Below are 22415 nucleotides of genomic sequence, written 5' to 3'. Positions count from 1 at the left end.
CCCCCTCTAAGTGGTACTCCCTCCATCTCAAAATAATTGTCGTTCTTGTTTCTCGATAAATAACTTTGATGAAATATATATTAAAAAATATTAATATAACATAAATAGTATTATTGGAAACATTTTTAAATCTAGTTTTTTAACAAATTTATTTGAGGATATAAATATTATATGTATTTTCTACAAATCAGGTCAAATTTATGATACGGAAACTGAAACGACACCGACTGAAAACAACATTTAATTTAGGACAGAAAGTAGTAGTGGGAGTAGCAGTCTTAGCCTGAGTCGTGTAATCTCTGAATTCGCGCTTACTGGATCGAAGTCTGCTTTTTGAGAATCCATTTCAGTGGTGTTTTTATTATTTTTATTTCATTTGTTTGGGAGAAAGGTAGTCGGGTACCCCAGAACTGCAAAAGTAGACCCCTTCGCCCAAAAAAGAGTAAAATCCGCCACCTATCTCTAAACTTGTACTGCAGTGTCATCTCGCTCTCTAAACTTGTAATCGACCGTTTAGGTTCTCAAATTTGCGTTTAGGTTCTCAAATTTGTTCGTTTGTGTCGTTTTGGTTCCTAAATTTATTCAGCTGTGTCATTTCAGTTCGTAAACTTAGAAATTATCTGTCTAGGTTCTCAAATTTGTTCAGTTATGTCATTGCGGTTTCTAAACTTAGTTTTGAGTCTCATCTGAATTAAAACAAAACGATCTAAAAATTCTATATTAAAAATAATTCATAACTTTTTCATATGAAGTTGAATAAAGATAAACTTTATATCAAAATTGTAACCCTCAATCCGATCTACAACTTTATAGTTAAATTTTTTTTATTTGAAGCTGTTTAGTATCACAAAATTTAATTTTAAAATTTAAAATCTATAAAGTTTTAAAAAATATTTTAGGACCCTAAATGATTTTATTCTAAAAAAATTTTAACTAAAAGTTGTAGATCGCGTTGTTGGCTACAATTTTGATATAAAGTTTATCTGCATTTGAATTCATATGAAAAAATTTTGAGTTATTATTTGATAGAGAGTTTTTTAGATTCGCCATGTTTTGACTTAGATGAGACTTTAAAACATGTTTAGGGACCGGAATGACATAACTGAACAAATTTAAGGATCTATATGGGAGATTTCCAAGTTGAAGGACCAGGATGATACGACCGAACAAGTTTAGATACATAAACGGTCATTTTGCGAGTTTAGAAACCGAGATAACACAACGGAACAAGTTTAGAGACCGATAATAGACTTTACTCCCCTAAAAATAAGGAGAGCTACATGTAGATGTAGACAACCTGCCAAAAATAATTGGACCGAGCATGGCTGACATGAGGGAGAGGACACGCGGCAGGACAGAGGGGAATTTGATCCACCATTCTCATGGCCGCACCCACCTTGGCTGACCACGAGGTCCTAGCGAGGAGCAAGGTTCAAGTGTTAGCAGAGGTCGTCGTCTTTCTCTCAATCTGTGGGGGGTATAAACCCCTATATTTTCATGGCTAAATATGGGCTGCACCATCGGAGGTGGCCCGGCCCACAATATGAAGGTGTGCAGCATATGACGCTGGTCGGTGTGCACCGCAAGGCTACAAGAAGGTATTGTACCAAATATGACTCTTTACTTATAACTCTAGTCCTTCATAGTATATAAGGAGGGGCAGAGGTCCCCTTGAGAACAAGTCAGAGATCACATTACATCTCATATCAATACAATCAGACGTAGGACGTAGGTATTACTCCCTGACGGCAGCCGAACCTGGATAAATCCTTGTCTGTGTCTTACGTCACCATCTAGTTCGTAGCTTGCGCACCTGTCTACCGACAATCTACTACCTTGGGCATACCCCTAGGTAGACTGTCAACCAGCTTTCGTCGACAGTGGAGCGTCAGGTAGGGGTTTGCGTACAGCTTCCCAGGCGAACCAGATGGTCATCATCTCTGACTCCGCGATCGTGGCGAGCGGTCTCATGTTCACCGTCGGCCAGATCATTTGGACCACTGGCTTCAACGGTTTCACCGCCACGACCATGGAGGAGGTACAGATCCAATCTGCGCTGATCACTTCTTCACCGACGTAGGTTGCGGCTCCAACCACGCTGGCTACGGTTCCGACCACTCCAGCAATGTCTTTGACCACACCAACAACGTGTAATAATGATTGCCTGTTCGGTTGCTTGGCCTACTTGCTCTGACCATCTGTCATGTCGTAATAATGATTGCCGTGAAGAACGACGCTACGACAATCGTGACCACCTTTATGACAACACGTCAGAAAGCTTGAGGACCAGACAATTTTGTCGCCACCGAACAGGCTTTCGTCCAAGGATAAGTGCACTTCTAATATTTTATTTATTTTTAGCATAATACTTTTAACATTATTATCCTTCAAAATAACTTTTTGATTAGCTGACTAGTTTTTTCTCCTACACGAGTTTTCTAGGGCCGGCACTGTCTCTGACTCTCCCCACACGTGCACGAGATCTACCCTCTACGTTATGGGTGGTTGGCACTAGCTCTCTGTCGAGGCTGGCAATCCTACGCGTGCCTAGGTTCCGTACCTCATGCTCCAGATTGTTGACCAGACTAGAGCTGGTACAAGCTCTAGGATAAATTAACTACTCATGTTAACTTTAAATTTAACAAAAAAAGCTAAAATCTTACACTAGTGCTGATTTTTTATCTAGAGTTTATTTATACATCATATACTACATATTCCCTATATTTATTTTCAGGAGTTTGGCCCAGTCAACAAGCTACGCTCGAGGACTCATCGATCATTCCCTACGCTGAGCTCGGGGACTGCTCCGACCATCAAACACATTTACGTTCCCAACCACGCTCAGAGATTTGTCGACTAGTCTCTATGCTATGCTCGAAGACTGTGCCGACCACCGAGCATGTTTACGTTCTCAACCACGCTTGGAGACTTGTTGACCAGCCTCTACATTGTGCTTGGGATCTGTGCCGACCACCGGGCATATTTACGTTCTCAACCACGCTTGAGGACTTGTCGACCAGTCTCTACGCTATAGTCAGGGCTTGCTTCGATCACTCTCCGACCACAGCTTGGGGACTACTCTTCTCAGTTACATATAAATTAGACTCATATACAACTGAGGGGCAATTTTAATTTTTAGACTTTGCTACAAGGCTCATACTTCGTATTCCAATAAGCTCGGGGACTACATCGGTACGATGCACCTGACAATGCATCTCAATATTAGAATTTCTACACGGACTTTTCTTTTTAGACCCTGGTACCACGTGTCTACGTCACCTACTACCAGGCTCGGGGACTAAGTGGGCACACTTCACCTTACGGTGAATATACTTGTTTTTTCGAACTATTCACTTTTCGTAAAAGTAGAGTGGACACACTTCATCAAGAAGGAAATCTTTTTTCTCAAGAGCATCATGCATTATTCGGACAACCTGCTTCTTCGGTGTCAATGGTGGCTGACTGTCTTCCGAACTACTGTCGCAACTATTCGAGCGACTTTCCGTGCTGGTCGAAGACGTCAAGCCTCACTGGTCGAAGAAGCTCAAGATGGCGTTGAAAGCCCTAGTTTGGTTTTGGATAATTGATGAAACCCTAGTACTAACCTCTATGCTAAGTATGTGTAGACTTAATGAGGTTGGTATATGCTAAGTGATGGAGCAAGAGATGATCATGGTGAAGATGGTGATGACCTCAAGATGATCAAGTGCTCAACTTGGAAAAGAAGAAAGAGAAAAACAAAACCCTATGGAGATCAAGACAAAGGTATTGCTTAGGGTTTTGGTTTTGGTGATCAAGACATCATAGAGGGTGTGATCACACTTAGGATAGACAACCGTACTATTAAGAGGGGTAATCTCGTTGTGAAAACGGTTGTCTAAGTGCCACTAGGTGATTGGATTTCTTGCATGAGCATTAGGACCTAGTGAGCTAACTAAGTAACCCTTGAAAAATGTTTTGAAATATGCTAACACACGTGCACAAGTGTGGAAACACTTTGGTGTTGGCACATGGAAGCAAGAGAAGTAGTTGAAATCGTTTCGTGCAGCGCTTTCAAGCCGGACGCGTCCGGTATGAGGTCGGACGCGTCCGAGTTGAGGCACCGGACGCGGAAACAGTTTTCGCGTAGAGTCCGGTGTGCTCCGTCCGGTGAGGTCGCTTTCTCGGTGAAACTCTCTGAGTTTGCGTCCGGTGTGACACCGGACGCGTCCAGGTTAGCGTCCGGTGCAAACTCTTCGTGCAGAGCTCCCTGGGTTTACGTCCGGTGCACACCAGACGCGTCCGGTGTGTGAGTCCAGTGGTGTGACCGTTTGCGTCGCTCCCTGAGTTTTGGTCCGGTGCACACCGGACACGTCCGGTATTTTCAAAAGCGAGCGTCCGGTGCCTTGTCAGCGTCAGAGGCAACGGCTACTTTTCTAACGGTCAGGAGCACCGGACGCTGGTCTAGCTCATACCGGACGCGTCCGGTGTGAACTAGGACGCGTCCGGTGTGAACGCTGACTGTGGGGTAAACTGCTAACGGCTAGTTGAAGCTTGGGACTTCTATTTATATGCCTTGGCTGGTTCTTGCTCACTCTCTTGACTCTCTAACTTGTTGATACACCTTGTGAGCATACTCCCACACTTCCCACTCACCTTGTCCAAGATTTGTTCATCCAAAGTGAGATTGGGAGATATCCTAGTTGCATTTCCTTAGAGTTTGAGCATCTAGTGGCACTAGTGATCGTTGAGCAGCGGGTTTGCTTGTTTCTCTTGGTGGTTGCCGCCACCTAGACGGCTTGGAGCTGTGGAGAAGCTTTGGCACGAGTTGGTGATTGTTCGTGGCCATCTCCCGGTGATTGTGAGAGGTTTGTGCCTACCTCGGTGGAGAGCCAAAGGCAACATTAGTGGATTGCTCGTGTCATTGAGCTACCTCACTTGTGGGTAGGTTCTTGTGGTGTCCTAGTGAGGACGAGGTTCGTGCTACACCTCTTAGCCACCGAACCACCAAGTGTTGGTCGACACAACGGGGACATAGCGTGCCGCCAAGCACGTGAACCTCGGGAGAAAAATTGTTTGTCTCCATTGTGTTTGTTCATTGGATTTCTCCCGGTGATTGGACTTCATATTATTGATTGGTTCATCCCCTCTACGTGGCGGTATAAAGATCAAACCATCTCTCTTACATTCCCGCAAACTAGAGTAGCTTACTTTCTTGTATAGAAACTTTAATTAGCTCTCTAGTGTAAGTATTGACATAGCTCTTGTGTGCCTAGTGATCATATCAACTAGAATTGTTAGATAGGTGGCTTGCAAACACCCCATTAGAGCTAGAGCAAAAAGCTACGCTTTGTTATTTACTAACCACTTGCTCTAGGGAGTTTTGTATAATTTTTAAATAGGCTATTCACCCCCCTCTAGCCATATTAGGACCTTTCAAGTGGTATAAGAGCCGTGGTCACCGTTTTGTGAAGGCTTAACAACCTCGGTGCTCAAATTATGGCTCAAATAGTGTTCAACCATGTTGGGGGCAAACCACCGTTCTTTGATGGCACAAGATCTTTTGACTATTGGAAGAGAAAGATGAAAATGTATCTTGGATCAATAAATGATAGAGTGTGGGAAGTCACCGAAAATGACTTTGTGATTCTTGATCCGGCTAACCCCATCGACAATGAGAGAGCCAACAAGCAATGCAATACTATGGCTCTCAACACAATATACAATAGCATTAATTCAAAGGTGTTTGAGCAAGTCAAAGATCTTGAGAAGGCTAGTGAAGTGTGGACAAGGCTTGAAGAAACATATGAGGGCACTACAACGGTAAAAAGTGCCAAGTTGTACATGCTCAAGGATAAGCTTTCAAACTTCAAGATGAAGGATGATGAATCAATACCGGAGATGTTCTATAGGCTCCAAGTCATCATCAATGATCTCAAGGGCCTTGGTGAGAAAGTAAAAGATGAGGACTTTATTCACAAGTTCTTGATGTGCTTGCCTAAGAGGTTCAAGACATTGAGAACCATCATATTTAGAGGAGGATTGACGGGTGTATCTCCCAATGAGGTACTTGGAGATGTCATGACCGAAGATCAATACAATGACAATGATGATGATGAGGTCATGAAGAAGGACGACGATGATAAGAATAAGAAGAGTGTAGCATTCAAAGCTAGTTCTTCATCCAAGAGCAAGAACAAGGGCAAGGCCAAGAAGGAAGAATCAAGTGATGAGGAGTGCTCCAATGATGATAGTGATGATGAAGCACTAGCACTCTTTGTCCGCAAGTTTGGCAAAATGATGAAGAAGAAGGGCTATCACACAAAAAAGAGAAGAGATCACTTCAAGAACAAAGAGCATGTGAGGCTATGCTACAAGTGCAAGAGCTCCGATCATATTATGGCGGATTGTCCTTACAATAGTGACAATGATGAGCATGACAAGAAGAACAAGAAGGAGAAGAAAGAAAAGAAAGAGAAGAAGATGGTCTTCAAGAAGAAGAAGGGTGGATCCTATGTTGTGACATGGGATAGTGATGCTTCTTCGGATGATGATTCTAGTGATGATGACAAGGCATCCAAGAAGAAGGCGCTTGCAAGCATTACTATCAACAAGCCATCACTCTTCGACACTCCTTCATGCTTCATGGCCAAGGGCCACAAGGTACAATATGATAAGAGTGAAAGTGAAAGTGAACATGAACATGATAGTGATAGTGATGATGAAAATGAATTCACTAATGAACAACTCATGGACATGCTAGAGCAAGCCGATTCACTTATTCACTCTAAAAACAAGAAGTGCAAAGAATTAGCCAAGAAATTAAAAGCTCTTGAGCAATCCTTTGATGAGCTCAATGCTAATCATGAGAGGCTAGTGGAAGCCCATGAGAAGCTTGGCAAGGCTCACACCAAGCTTGAAAAAGCTCACTCCTTGTTATTAGAAGAGAACAAGGAAAAGGTTGTTGTATCATGCGATGTGGGCACAACATGTGACTTAATTAAAGAATCACCCAACCCACCTATTGTTGTTGCCACCAAACATGTGAAAAATTGTTTGTCTCCATTGTGTTTGTTCATTGGATTTCTCCCGGTGATTGGACTTCATATTATTGATTGGTTCATCCCCTCTACACGGCGGTATAAAGATCAAACCATCTCTCTTACATTCCCGCAAACTAGAGTAGCTTACTTTCTTGTATAGAAACTTTAATTAGCTCTCTAGTGTAAGTAGTGACATAGCTCTTGTGTGCCTAGTGATCATATCAACTAGAATTGTTGGATAGGTGGCTTGCAAACACCCCATTAGAGCTAGAGCAAAAAGCTACGCTTTGTTATTTACTAACCACTTGCTCTAGTGAGTTTTGTAGAATTTAGGCTATTCACCCCCCCTCTAGCCATATTAGGACCTTTCAGGCGTGTCGCATCACAATACATGGAGCTGGAGGACTAGCTATGGAGGTATAAACCCCTATACCCTCATGGCTAAATATGGGCCGCACCATCGGAGGTGGCCCGGCCCATAATATGAAGGCGTGTGACACATGACGCTGGTCGGTGTGCACCGCAAGGCTACAAGAAGATATTGTACCAAATAGGATACTTTACTTGTAACTCTATCCCTTCATAGTATATTAGGAGGGGCATGGGTCCCCTAGAGGACAAGTCAGAGATCACATTACATCTCATATCAATACAATCAGACACAGAACATAGGTATTACGCCCTCACGGCGGCCGAACCTGGATAAAATTCTTATTTGTGTCTTGCGTCACTATCTAGTTCGTAGCTTGCACACCTGTCTACCGACAATCTACTACCTTGGGCATATCCTTAGGTAGACTGCCGACCAGCTTTCGTCGACAGTGGCGCGCCATGTAGGGGACAACTAAAGATGGGGTAAGGTCCGAATCTTACCCTCGATCAGGATAGCGGGTTGGGGTGGGCGATAGCTAAATCCATGAAGATGAGGTGATTGAGCAATTCTTCGAGCAACTATGGGCAATTGACTCACCGCCACCTCCCGGTAGGGTTAGGGTTCCTTCCCCTAGCACCACCACCTTAGGTTCACCACAATCCCTAACGGCTAGCTTTACTAGGTTCGGAAGGATTTGATTGAAACAAAGCATATCGGACCGGAGGATCACTTCCTAGTGCACAAGTCAGATAGATTTGAGAAATCATTGGTGATCATTAGCTTTGCAAAGGGTATTTAGGGCAGAGGAGGCGAGAGGGAGACTTAGGCAGTGTTTGGTTGGGGGCATTAAAATTTAACATGTATTGTAGTATTTTTGTTTTATTTGACAATTAGTGTTCAACCATGGACTAATTACTAGCTCAAAAGATTCATCTTGTAAAGTTTTGTAAATAGTATATATTAGTACTCTATGCATGTGTCCAAATATTGGATGTGATGGGAGTTAAAAAAATCAGGAGGAACCAAATAGGGCCTTATGCAGATTTGCTTCATGAATCAATGGTAGATGGAGGTAGATGGGTGTGGCAACCTAAGCCGCGGCGCCACCATCCTCCATAGCGGCATCCGCCACCGCCGCATTAGGCTAGGAATCATGGATGGCAGGTAACACCTCAATAGCAATCTCCTCCCCCTCCTTAGCAACAACCTACTCTCCCTCCTCAAAGAGGTGCGCAGCAAGGTCAAGGATAAAGTATCCAGATTCCTAAGAATGCCCATTTCATCAGTTGACCTGAGATATCACTCTTTGACTTGCTACAATTGCAAGGAATCAGTGCACAAAATCCAAGGTGTGCTTTATCTATGGAATTGCTAGACATCACATATATAACGTGTGTCCTATGTGAAAAGTTGATCATATGTGGTAGTGCCAATCAAGCTCTAGGTTTCTACCATATAGAGGTTTCTCTAGTGGAATCAACTCAGTGGTTGAATTTGAATAACAATGGAGTTGTGAGAGTGAAGTCTGATCAGGTGTCTCCAGCAGAGTTGGAAGCTAGGTTATGTCCTTACTCAAGTAGTCAAGTGTAGAGCTAAAAGCCTACCGAGTGCTCAGCATTGGAGGGAAGAAAAGAGAAAGGAGATGTAAGCAAGCCCAAAGGCAAATATAATAATCTACGAGTTTCTAATTTGCTGGAAAAGGTGCAATTGAGTGCACGAGTCGATTTTATTATAGATAGCCAACATCTTTCAGCAAATCCTTCTGCCATAGTTTGACGAGACTTTGACTAAGCCAAGACTGTGGGATGCTTTGAAGTCCCATCTGTTATCGTCTTATGTTGTTGTCTGTCCATTTTTGTTTTGTTAGCTAACAGTGGAGTGGTATTTTATTCTACGGTTTGCCGGTTTGCCTATCTAAATCTAATGTTTGTCAGGGGTGAGGAGTGTTTTGGGAGGAAGGAAGCAATGGACATAGCCCTGCTATGTGATTGTTTCTAGTTGCGTACGTGGTAGTGTGGTAGACAACTTGAATGGATGTTTGTTTAGTTCGCGAATTTTTTTGGCATTAAGGACTATAGCATTCGTTTGTATTTGACAATTATTATTCAATCACGGACTAACTAGGCTTAAAAATTTCGTCTCGCAAATTATAGATAAACCGTGCAATTAGTTTTTGTTTTCGTCTATATTTAATGTTCCATGCATATGTCTAAAGATTCGATGTGACGGGAAATCTTGAAAATTTTTGGAAACTAAACGAGACCTTGTTGCTTCGGGTAATGAATTTTGGGCTCGCAATTATTGATGGAAAAAGTCTGTGGCTGACTTTTTTTCCTGTCATTTTAATAGAGAGTAATACAACATGTATTTGGTACTAACAACGGCACGTGGGGCATTTCATCCAAGGTTTTCTTTTTCGATAGGAAAAAAATTCGGCACCTACCAATAAATAAGATATTTTAGAAATTTTGGAAATTTCAAACTAAATTTAAATAAATTTAAATTTATTTTTTAAAAAAATTGGCGTCATTTTACTAAAAAATCTTTCTAATCTATCACTTATCATAAATTTATATAATATCAACAAAATAACATAATCTATCGCTACGGTAATACAACAGGTTGACGGTGGGCAAGCTACATATGCTAGTGCCATGGAATATGTGAGTGAGAAAACTAAATAAATTTAAAGAAATTTAGGGCTTTGATAAGAGTAGGAGATATGATGGGTCATTTTAGTGTGGTTTGAAGTAATTTTGAAGCGAAAGATGAATTTGACCGAAAAATTTAACCAATATATTTTTTTCTGAACCTTAGCAAAAAATGCGAAATTTTGGAAATTCCAGCAAAATTTCGCTGAAAAAGAAAACCCTGATTTCATCCCGGTAACATTTTCAAATTTCCATTTTTCACTAAAAAAGAAAACTGTGTTTGACACTTGGGACCAATTTGGAAGTGTTCAGTCCTTATTATTCATCTTCTTAAGCATGTAGCTGCTTAACGTTGCACCTATAAACCTTACATAGGTGCCTTCACACAGTTCACACAAACAAGAAACAACAGTGAATGACTGAAATCAGCTGATCGTCACTTGTTATTAGTTCGCTACTCTGCAGTTCTTGCGGATCTCCCCGTCGTTGGCCGTGAGCGGGATGTTCCCCATCTTGATCATGGACCAGACGAAGTCACAGAAGAACTGTTCGCTATTACTGCTGTAGGTCTCCACCAAATCCTTTGTGTTGGCGACGCCTTCAGGGCTGGAGAAGAGACCCTGATCGGAGGACAGGAGGCCCTTCTCCGTCAGGAGGTTCTTGTAGTAGTTGTTGTCGAACACGTAGGGGGACGTGACGTCGAGCGCAGAGGTCTGGTTGCCGTCGCCGCCTGCGCAGAGGCTCTCGAGGCTGTCGGCGAGGCTGGCCTCCAGCGTCGGGTCAACTGACTCCGTGGTCGAGAAGTTGGACAGCCGGTTGCTGAACAGCGCGCACCGGGCTCGCCCGATAGTGTGGGCTCCTGTTCATTTTCAAGTTTCAGATTCAGATCATGTGAGTTGTGCAGAATCACATCACAATGAAGGAGCTTCATCTCTGTCTCCCCCACAAAAAAGATGCATTTCTGGGCAACTCGGCGAGACTTTCACCTGATAAGACCACGACGTCGGTCGTGTTCAGGCCCACATCGTCGAACTTCTGAATAATCAAATCAATGGGTTCGAACGGCGAAGGCAAACCGTTGTCAGCTCCAGACTGATTGGCCACCAGCCCGTCCTTTCTCCCCAGAAGAACATTGTAGTAAGGCCCTCCACTCTGAACAACAGCCGTCGCACGCAGTGTTAGCCTTTTGTCTGAAACAACTGAATGTTCCGACAGAGTAAGGGGTAGAAGGAGGAGCTTACAAAGAGTACTCCATAGCTGGCTGCAAGGGCTACAATGTCAGCGCATGACACCACCTCGGGGCAGACGCGCTCGAGATCAGCCTTTATCGCGTCAATGACCTCGTACCCTCTGACTGAGTTCAGGTTGGGTCTTGCAAACTTCTCGCCATCGGAGCCATCCAAAAGGATCGAACCGTCACACCCCTGCATGCATGCATACACCATTTCAGTAACTTCATCATCATGAATTTATGGAGAAGAAGATTACTAGAAATAATAATTCAGTCTTGAGGGATGTAGAATTCAGCCGATCGAGTGTGACAGTTACATTGACAAAGCAGTCATGGAAATGTAGCCTGAGGAGGGAGGCACCCATCCTCATCTCAGCTCTCATGGCAACGAACACATGATGCCGCACAATATAGTACAGCTGAGGGCAAGTGCTGTGGTAGAAATTTGGTGTTAGCTCACACCTCGCACCCCGGCTACCGAGGCACAGCGCAAGAACCGAACATACAAGCACCCAACGGCAGTAAGAGTTCTCCATTTCGATCTTACTCAGTTATTGCTTGTTGTCTTGTGTCTTGTCTACACACTATATTGGGCTCTTTGCACACTCCACAGTTTCTTGCCATGTTCTTATATAGGCGGTAAAAAGTGATCCATCACGGAATATACTACCTCCCCGGGTAGGCTAATTCGGCGCGATAGTGGATGACTGCTGGCGGATGCACAACATGCATGCAATGCAATGGTCTCCAATCTCCGGCGGCTAGAAAGTTTTTTTTAAAAAAACAATGATTGGCCTGCACACTGGGAAGGTGGCAATTGGGCTATTGGAGCACTGACAAGGGCTCTTTTGCTCCGTTTTCTGATTCTGAATGGTGAAGTCACTAGTGTGATGACTAACTGATGGTGCTGCACTTAGCATGCTTCCCAGTGCTTTTTGTCTCAAGTCCAAAGTGGTAGTCGGGAGTGGAGACCCAACCAGTGCATGTAATCTTATTGTAAAATGCATGCAGTTTCGTGCAGGATTTGGATCTTGGAGATGACTGCCACAGCCCACGGTAGAGATGAGATGATAGTTGGTGTACTATTGATCAATTATCTAGCAGCCAGCAATAGTGCCATGTTTGCATTGTGGGGAAATTAATCTGGACTCTGCAGTGTTTCAGATGACGTTTCCTATTGTAGATATGCATAGGTGCTGTGAGTTGGATCTGCATTACCAGTTAATTGATGTACAGAGAACCACAAATCGTGCGGCTCTTACCAATCTGTAATGCACTAGTCAAACAGAGAACAACAATTTAGTTTATATGCCATCCTAGTGGATAAGCATTGCAGTCAGCGATAGGTCCAATCTGATTGACAGAATCACAGTACAACCAGGAAATTCATACCACTAGCACGTCCCTATGTTAATGGAAGAAGGAGAAACTGCACATCACGTCATCTATGTATAAGCGGAACGTGTATGCTACACTGGTGCAACATAAAATTCTACCGAGTTCAACAAATAGTCATGTGAGTAGTAGATCATAGATCATTACCACTAAACACACACAGTGCAGCAAAAGAAGAGTTGGTGGAGCCCGATAACATCATGCGCATAGTGGCGAAGCTACAAGCAAATGAACTCTGGTGCACTGTTTAAGTAACTTTCAAAAATTTATTAAAATATACGGTGAAAAAAGGACATTTAATGCTAGAAAATTTTTTTACCGTGCCTGTGCACCGGGTAAATTGAACGTGGCTTCACCCCATCGCATCAATATAGAGAGAGTATACAGTCTTCCTCACATCCTAACAGCAGCCTTACGTCCATCTACATGTTAGCAAAATCTATGTATTTATTTATTAGAAAGTCAAAATATTTTATAATTCGAACGGGAGGGACTAGTTATCATATTGTTTACTACACATCAATTTGTTAATGAAAGAAAGAAAAACTACACAACACATCACCTCTGTATAGGGAAATGGATGTGCTAGAGCACACCGTTCCTCCACCGTGCCTCGTAAATTTTGTAGTTTAGTTTGGCATGCATGATTTGTGCACGTGTGAAAAGGGTGTCTCCAACAATGTTAAAGATCATATAGAATATTTTATTCAATAAGGAGATATAGTGATAAGCTAGCTAGCTCTTCATATAGAGAGTTCAACCGGTCTATGGTAGCCCATGATAATTTATAGAGATATATCACCTATGAATACCTATCCTCATGGTTTACACGACCGATATTGATTTTTCAGTTAAAGCTTAGTAATGGAAACAAGCTATTATAAATATTTATTAAAAAGTTTATTCAAAATAGTAGGAGAAAAACTAATGTAACCTAAATTCTTGCACAAATCAAGAGAATACCTAATCTAACTGTAACACAAATGTGAACTAGTTAAACTAAATCTAGAAACTACTTAATCTAATGTAATTACTATCTAGATCTACCATCTACATGCTACTATATATTAAAATCTAATACCTAGGTAAATACTACTAATTGTACCTATGAACTAATATGAACGGTGGAATCTCTAAGACTCTAACTCCTACCTTCTTTCTCCTCTCCTCTCTTCCTCTTTTTTAATAAAACTGAATTTCTGCCAAGTTTTTGGCCTTTTTATAGTGGAGGAACCACAAAAACATCATTCAAAGGAGATAGCTTACCGCAAGTTCATCCCACAAGAGGTGCATGGGAGGGCCGCTGACACATACTGTTTGTGCAGTTCAACCTCAACATCCATAGAATGAAAATGAAATAAAAAGCATCCATGGAGCGTGTTCAAGTGGTTCTACCGATAGGCACCATAATGTATTTACACTCATACTGAGATACATGGTATCAGTTCATACATCCTATTGCCAAAGGTACAATAAAAGATGTGCAAAACTAGTCTCCAGATAATGTGGGTTGATTTAATGGAATTTTGCGTGGCCCCACCATACCCGTGGTGAAACATATGGAGACAAATCGCGATGCATTTACTCCCTTTGTTCCAATATAAGTTATTTTGACTTTTTTGATATAACAATTTTACTATATATCTAGATGTAACGTATTATGGCAGCATATGCCTTGATTCACAAAACTTACTGCATTTTCATAAAAAAAATGAAAGCAAGAATATAAAAATTCCACTTTAGTACGGAAAAACTGAAATAACAGATCAGGTAGGCCTGCTCGAGCAAGGCCTGTTGTTGCTAGGATTTTGGGCTTATGTTCCAAGTCCGGCCCAGCTCAAAATTAGCCTCTCTCTCCTGCCCGTCCTTGCTCCCACGCACGCCACGCCTCCCCTGACTCCGCCATCAAAAACATCTCCAAAACCCCACTCCGCAATGAGACCCGCAGCCGCAACAGCCACCGCTACCGCCGCCGCGCTCCGTCTCCGCGCCGCCGCTGCCTCCCTCTCGCCTCCTCTCGCCGCCCTCCTTCCTCACCGTAGATCCTCCCTCGTACTTCCTCCGCTGCGCCGCTTCTGCTCACCTGCGCCTCCCCACGCCTCCGCCGCCCCCGATTCCCAGCCCCCGCCGCGGTTGCCTTCTCCCATCATGGACGCGCAGTTCGAGCTCTTCCGCGCGCAGCTCGACGACTCTTCCACCCTCCGCGACCGCATCCGCGCCGTCGTCGCCGAGATCGAGTCCGCCTCCCGCGTCGCCACCGCCGCTCTCCTCCTCGTCCACCAGCCCGTCCCCCTCGCAGGTTCAAGTCCCCTTCTCCCCCATTTCACTTCTTCTAGGGTTTCTCCACACCCACACTGTTGCGCGTAATCTCGTTGCTTACTCCGGGACTGTTTACCCTCTTCTCTCTTCACGCAGACGTGCTCGTGAAGGCCAAGGCGCAGGTGGAGGTGATCAAGGGGCTGTATGCCCGGCTGGCGGAGGTCCTCAAGGAGTGCCCTGGTCAGTACTACAGGTGAATTGTTTCATCCATATTGGCGCATCTATTTCCAGGTTGTTAGCAATCGGGTTTTGGAAGGAAATGTGTCATGTCTCGTGTTTGGACGGTTGTGGCTTAGGTACCATGGTGATTGGAGGACCGAGACACAGATGGCGGTGTCGATGCTTGCGTTCACGCACTGGCTGGAGACTGGGGGCCTACTCATGCATGCTGAAGCCCAGGAGAAGCTAGGATGTATGTCAGGGCCCTGTCCATTGTTGTAATAGTTGCATTGTGGTATTTGGTAATTTAGTATAGCGTCTCACGGCATCTAAGTTCGTTTTCTTATCCTGGCTTTTTCAGTGTCCTCTGGGGAGTTTGGCCTTGATGTTGAGGACTACCTGACAGGTTAGTGTCTCTGTAAGTTTGTATACTACTTCTTCACTGTGCTTTTATACTTTGTAAAAGATTGATGCTAGCCAGTCTTGAGTAGTTTGGCACAAGAATTGTACATGGAAAAAATTTCCTATAAACTCCTCTGGATTCAAGGTTTCTTAAAATCCTGATGCATCTAGACATGCTTACCATGTTACTGGCATCAGTTACATATTGCTTGAATTGCAAGAAATACTGCACGATTATCATACAACTCTGAACTCATTTGGTTTCTAGATTTATTGCACCTACGTCTTGTAAAATTTTGTGTGCAAAATGTGATGTGTACTTACTTGAGGACTCGCTTGTTTTGCAGGACTCTGCTTCATGTCCAATGAATTTGTAAGTTCATCAACTCATCAAAGAAAGCAATAATTCTGGTGAATGGTGATTTTATTTTGTTAAAATAGCTCCTTTTCTGTTATGCTTGTGACTGTTTGAAACAACAAAAAGTCAAAAACTTCAATGAGCCCCCGTGTTGGAACATATCACTATTACAAAGGAATTGAGAAAATCTGAGGACTAGAACCAACCAATTATGCCATGAGCCATAATTAAATGCCATCAGTTGGAACTCTAGAAATTATTCATGTGTACCTGTGGAGATAAGTCCAAAGGGTTAATTATATGAATTCCACCTATCGTATTCAGGACTAATCATTTAAAATTTAAAATGTCAATCGTGCAGTAGAATTACAAAGCCATGAGGTAGGACTAAGGGCACTCACAATACAGACTCTATCATGGAGTCTAAAGTCATTTATTACCTCGAACAATGTGGATTTGGAGTCTAAATAAGACTTGGAGTCTTATTTTTTCTACCTCTTTCTTCAATAAATATGGTGCCACATCAGCAAAATACCATAAATAATATGTAATTAATTGTCTTGGACTCCATGATAGAGTCTTGCATTGGGAGTGCCCTAAAAACTACTCTGATTTTGTTGCATGATTTCCATTTTATGTTCAGTTGGGCTAATTGCTGCATGCCAGTTTCCATACAATTTATGGAATTGAATCTGGTACACAATGGCTTTCTTTTATCATGCATAGGAAACACACCATTAAACTCCAGTTTAGTTGTAGAGAGTTTGTAATTGTGATGATATTTTGTGTTCATACTAGGTAATGGCCCATGCGTTGCTATGGGCATATGGAATTTCAAATTAAACATTTATTCTAAGCGTTTATCATACTAAGGCCATTTTATTTGCTTGGGCAATAGATAATCTGCCCATTTTAAAACCTGATAAATCAAATACCTTAAATTCGTTCAGGAGTAAATTGCACTAGCGGTCCTTAAAACTTTTTCTGAATTCTCATCTGGGTCCTAGTACTTGCAAATTGCACTTTCAGCTCCATAAGAACGTGAGCCCAGCCTGGCTCATATATAGGATGCATGCCCTAGCCAGCCAGGCTTCGCACATGCAGGATGTTATGGTGGCGGCTAATCGTTGCGAGGGCGGCTGAGATTGCGAGGGGGAGAGGGGGCTGGCCAGGGGCCTTGCCTACGGCCGGGCAAGAGAGAATTTTTTTTCCCTTCTAATTCTTTTCTGATTAGATTGAAACATCTCATCTCCTTATATAGAGAGGTTTACTTCACCCCTAAGAAAGGCTTACTTGACTCCTATGGAAGGCACCTTCATCTCTAATTAACCCTAACACTAATGGGCTATACTGCCACTCTAGGCCTGATAGGCCCGTGACATACGCCTCTATCACAGGACCTCTTTGTTTGGTTGCCTGTTTCACTATATGGAGTTATGGACAATGCATGTTTGGTTGCCTGGATTGCATGTGAATTCGAACAGGCACATACTAGCTCATTTTGTTTTGTTGGCTGTATACAACATGGTCCGGTTACCTTCTGCATAAAGTGGTGAGGATACCACTAGTCCACCTCCAGGTCTATCATACGGAGGGCCAATTTGCATTAAATTGCAGAACACATTTGCATCATGTTCCAAATTAAAATGTTGATGACAATGACTTGAACTAAGATTATGTGATTATGACATATTTATATGTGAAACCCCTGTCCTTGATCTTGCTATTGATTTCTCCTACCCTATCTTTTCCCTGTCTTTTTCTTGATGAAAGAAAGCTGCCCAAGCTTGTTATCTCGTTCATGGAACATAGCATAATTGTCAAAAAGGCATACATCATTAGCAATAGAGATCTGCTCATAATATCATAGCAAACAAGTAGGGAAAATGAACACATCATATGCAATGGAACAATGCTCAAGTACAACAGAATTAGTACTCATCATATGCAATGGAGCTGTGCTCAGGTACAATAGAATTAGCAAGCTTGTTTATTCATCACATTTTAGGCTGCTGAGTTCTGCTCTGGAACAACAGAAATAGCAGAGATGAAGACATTATTTGCAATGGTCATATGCATAGGGAGAGGAACTGCAAGAAAACTGAAAATCATAAATGCATCACTTCACAAAAGAAAGATCAGTTATATACTTATATGATCGAACCATCAATCACATTGCCTCATCATTTTACAAAACAGTAATATAGGAGCATATCATCATTGCACAACTCCATTGTGTCAATTTTTTTTAAAAACAGTAATACAGGAATATGGTCATTGCACAACATCATTGGATCAATTCAAAAACATGAATATAGGATCATACTAGAATGCATACAGGGAGGGAAATGAGGAAAACAGTTGTAGACTCGTTACTGTGAGATCTCGAGCAACAAAGGGGATTGTGTGGAGGGAAGCAGATCCACACATGAGAAAACTCAATTGATACCAAATTATCTATTGGAAACAAGAACAAATCTTCCTAGAGATAAGGAATTGCCTTTTTTACCTCCAAACAAAGTAGCAGCACGAATCGAATCCTCAAAATCACAATGGAAAACAAAGAAATATTAGATCTACAGATGATTCATGGATACCTGCTCTGTGTGCCATGAACCAGTGACGAATTGAGCCCAATTTATGTTTTCATTTTTTTTACGAAAATTGAATTGAGCCCAATTTTCTTTTGGAAGATTGTTGTTCTTGCACCTGTTTTGAAGGCCAATTGTGATTTTACCTATTCCTTTTTCAGCTTTGTGGTTTTACCCTTGTTTTTTGAATCCAAAGCCACCATTCGCGCCTGTTATAGACTCTGTTAGCTGAATGCTGGATAAATGAATGAAAGTAAAAAAAGGTGCTACTAACCCCTGAACTTATCCTAACCCTCCCAGCTTCCGCTGATGGTTGACTAAGCATGTGCGACTTGTTAAACTTAGATTGAAATATTTGCAAATATTATTTTTTTTTTCAAAAATGCTGTCCAAATATTTGATGTTAAAATCCATGTTTTCAGATCGTATTATCGAATCTAGTTGTTTGACCACCGATCAGACGACTAATCGCGATTAGTCGTCGATCAGGGTCGATTAGTCGGTCTGATCGGGCTGATCGGACATTTAGTCGTCCTTATGCCTAGATAACCTGATCGACCATGTATATACTATATATATGATGTAAATATATGAATTCATGGCATAATTTGAGGTAGCACCGTAGCACGCTTGAGGTAGCAGGCAGTTCATAAGTCACAACAGCAAAGGCGGACTGCTAACCTTCAGAGGAGTGGCTCATCTTGATGCAGGCGGGCGGATCCACTGGTGCCTGCAGCTCTCGCGGGTGGAGGTGAAGGCGCAGGCGGATGTGCGGACGCCGGCGGCTGCAGCTCTCGCGGGCGGAGGTGGAGGCGCAGGTGGACGTGCGGACGCCGGCGGCTGCAGCTCTCGCGGGCGGAAGTGGAGGCGCAGGCGGACGTGCGCCGGCGGCTGCAGCTCGCGCGGGCGGAAGTGCGGACGCCGGCGGCTGCAGCTCGCGCGGGCGGAGATGGCAGTCGCGGGCGGAGCTGGAGTCGCGCGGACGTGTCCTGGACGCCGGCTGTGAGGGAGAGCAGGAGCAGAGCTGGACGCCGGCTGTGAGGGAGAGCAGGATGCCGGCGGCTGCAGCTCCTGCCTCCTGGACACACACTCACTCATCCACTCCACTCACTCACTCTTGTTCTTTTCTTACCCTAATGGGCCGGCTTAAGGTGGGCCGAATTCTTCCTACAGGCCTAAATACAATATTCCTGTACTGGCTCAACTTATCGTCCTGCTACACTTATCGGACGACTAATCGCGACTAATCACATCTAATCGGACGATAAGGTTTCTGATCGACCTGATCGAATCGACGAAACTTATCGAGCACGCAGTTACGATAAGGACAACTAATCGCGATTAGTCGTCCGATCTGAAAACATGGGTTAAAATAGAGGATAAAATCAGAGTACTAAAAAACTTGGGTCAAATTCACATGGAAAAGTAGTATTTTTTAGCTGAACCGACACTGTTAACTCCTCTTAATGGAACATGGGTAAACTCTGCCTTTGTTTTGAAAAAATAAGGGCAAAACCACAAAGTTAAATAAACAAGAGAAAAATCACAACTAGACTTGAAAACAGAGGTAAGAAGAGAAGAGTCCTGTTCTTTTGCTTTTCTGATTTGTCCCCTGCAACTTCTTCCATGTGCTATATTCTTACTGACCAATTTGACTCATGAACCTGGTCTACTTGGGTCGTTGACCCAGATTAATTGGGGACCAGCATTCCAAAATAGCCCCCCCTTCACCCACATGTCAATATTCTAGACACCGTGACCCTGACCCCTGACCCGGTTGACCAGATTTCTTGTGACCGAGTTTGACACCTTTAAATCTTGAACACAACTTTAAACTTATTATTAGTAGTAGTAATAGATCACACAACTCTTCCTTTGACATGGAAGTGTATATTGATAAATGAATATATTTGATTAAATCTCGTGACAATCATTGCAAGCTGTTCCAATGGTTGACACTTGCACATTTCAGCAGTGGTTAGGGAAAAAAGTTATGCTTGGAGGAAATAATTCCTTCAAAGAACTTAAATGGTTTGATGTTTTGCCTCCTTTTACAGCCCCTTTCTACTGTGACTGGATTGGTCATAGCCATGGAGCTGAAATACATTCTCTGAGCTTCTATTTCTTTTGGGATCAATTGATATGCTCCCTAAATTGTGTTCAGTTTGTTCACTCAAATTGATTCTTCCATTTCATCATTTATTTTACATTATTGCATTTCCTCTAAAAAAGGGAGTAAATGCATGATTGCATATGCTAAATTCACTTTAAATACTAAATCAGTTTGTACTGCTAATATGACAATTGGAAAGGAAAAAACAAGTGGGTTGAGGGATCATGCATTCATGCTTAACATGTACTGGTTACTAAGATGAATTTAAGATTTTTCTGTGAGCTCAGGACCAATCCATTTTATTCTTTCCCATTGTTGTCTAGTATGTTCAATCCATTTTCTTTGCACGTTTAAAAGAACAAAACATACTAGTTGATTCATGACATCAAGGGAAACAAATAGAATCATATAGCACCGCTTCCTTCTATAGTTTCTTAATACCTACATTTCAAAAATTGGAACCTGCACTCTTTTAAGTGATTGTGCTGTCCCTGGTGTACATTTGGTGAACGCAAAACTGTCGATCATGGTTAGCATCAAACTTTACATGACACCACCTGCATTTCATACTGGATAGAGATATTGTGTGGTTGTTGCATGGATGAATTTGTAGAAAAAGTTGTAAGTATCACCAGCCAAGAACTGGAATTAATGGCTATGATGATTTTTTGCAGCCTAGATTTGTAGTAAATCGCGTTACTGCTGGTGACTATGACTGTCCTAAAAGGGTTTTGGGCTTCTTGACTGATCTTCATGCTTCATTTAGGATGCTGAACCTGCGCAATGACTTCTTGCGTAAGAAATTTGATGGTGAGTTTATCTGTTATCAACTTTTTTAAGCTGTTAATTGAAAACAAGGCCTGATCTATTGTTGTATATTAATGCTATGGCCATGGTTATGCCTCCTCTCTGTTAATCATTTTGCAGGGATGAAGTATGATTTGAGGAGGGTGGAAGAGGTCTACTATGATGTGAAGATCCGAGGACTTGTACCTGTGGAGTTGAAACAAGAGACTCAATCGTAGAATCCTTGGTAACGTTAACATACTTTGTGGTTTGGCTTTTGCCATCCATAACGTGTTCATCTAGCTACAATGCCAAAAATTTCTGTTAGAGGTATGTGTTATGGACTGAACTGGTGTCTTGGGGGCACTCGCATGACCTTGGTCATTTCTTTTGCTGTGGCGCCACATGTTCATGCATTTGACGGTATGTGAGTTAGATTTCGTGAACTCCGGAGAGAATAATTTCTCTCTCACCTTGCCTTTCACAAATCTTGATGCTTATCTAATGGTGATATACATGTTTGGATTTTCATTCGGATTTGTGGTTTGTAAGCAAGGCAATGATAGGTGTGTTTAGTTTGAGGAATGGAACAATTCATCGTTGTTTCTATTTTTTAGTTTTAGTGGAATAGTGGGTTGATTCTTCGTCACCTCATCATATACAAGCTAATAACTAGTACAAGGATCATCAAGGATATGTGGATTCTCGAACCAAGGATTCTGTTCTAGGCCTTGTTTACTTCCACTCTAAAACCCAAAATTTTTCAAGATTTTTTATCACATCGAATCTTTAGACGCATGCATGGAGTATTAAATATGGACGGAGTATTAAATATGGACGGAAATAAAAATTAATTGTATATTTTGGTTGGAATTTACAAGACGAATCTTTTGAGCCTATTTAATCTATAGTTGGACAATAATTACTATAGATAAACGAAAATGTTACAGTGTCATAAATTTTTTTCCTTCAGAAACTATGTGCACAAGAGCACTTATGCTAGCGGGAAAATCAA

The 22415-nt window shown here is 42.4% G+C and overlaps 2 protein-coding genes across 3 annotated transcripts; one reads left to right on the top strand and one right to left on the bottom strand.

Annotated features, from left to right (window-relative positions):
• On the bottom strand, positions 10334-11891 carry LOC8059311 (peroxidase N). The gene is made up of 4 exons (XM_002464515.2): positions 11595-11891; positions 11288-11470; positions 11033-11198; positions 10334-10905 (listed from the first exon to the last, which is right to left on the bottom strand). The coding sequence occupies exons 1-4, from the start codon at positions 11811-11813 to the stop codon at positions 10493-10495; spliced, it is 981 nt and encodes a 326-aa protein (XP_002464560.1). The 5' UTR covers positions 11814-11891; the 3' UTR covers positions 10334-10492.
• LOC8059310 (translin) lies at positions 14560-22007 on the top strand. Of its 2 annotated transcripts, none has more exons than XM_021451561.1 (7): positions 14560-14971; positions 15088-15184; positions 15288-15403; positions 15512-15556; positions 15900-15925; positions 21381-21424; positions 21542-22007. In XM_021451561.1, exons 1-6 carry the CDS (start codon positions 14608-14610, stop codon positions 21399-21401), a joined length of 669 nt encoding a protein of 222 aa, XP_021307236.1. In that variant the 5' UTR covers positions 14560-14607; the 3' UTR covers positions 21402-21424; positions 21542-22007. The 2 variants fall into 2 exon arrangements, with proteins under 2 accessions (XP_021307236.1, XP_002467167.1); XM_002467122.2 differs by having other exon boundaries at positions 14569-14971; positions 21289-21424.

Source organism: Sorghum bicolor, chromosome 1 (genome assembly GCF_000003195.3).
Source record: "Sorghum bicolor cultivar BTx623 chromosome 1, Sorghum_bicolor_NCBIv3, whole genome shotgun sequence".
NCBI lineage: Eukaryota > Viridiplantae > Streptophyta > Magnoliopsida > Poales > Poaceae > Sorghum > Sorghum bicolor.
Note: the sequence above shows the minus strand (reverse complement) of the source record. Positions and strands in the feature narration are given on the sequence as shown.

Excerpts from the sequence above, each read along its gene's own strand:
- LOC8059311 (XM_002464515.2), bottom strand. The coding sequence starts at position 11,813 with ATGGAGAACTCTTACTGCCGTTGGGTGCTTGTATGTTCGGTTCTTGCG. Across the intron at positions 11,471-11,594 it reads TCCATGACTGCTTTGTCAAT|GGGTGTGACGGTTCGATCCT; the intron begins GTAACTGTCACA and ends GCATGCATGCAG. Across the intron at positions 10,906-11,032 it reads CGACGTCGTGGTCTTATCAG|GAGCCCACACTATCGGGCGA; the intron begins GTGAAAGTCTCG and ends GAAAATGAACAG.
- LOC8059310 (XM_002467122.2), top strand. The coding sequence starts at position 14,608 with ATGAGACCCGCAGCCGCAACAGCCACCGCTACCGCCGCCGCGCTCCGT. Across the intron at positions 15,404-15,511 it reads AGCCCAGGAGAAGCTAGGAT|TGTCCTCTGGGGAGTTTGGC; the intron begins GTATGTCAGGGC and ends TGGCTTTTTCAG. Across the intron at positions 15,557-15,899 it reads TGTTGAGGACTACCTGACAG|GACTCTGCTTCATGTCCAAT; the intron begins GTTAGTGTCTCT and ends CTTGTTTTGCAG.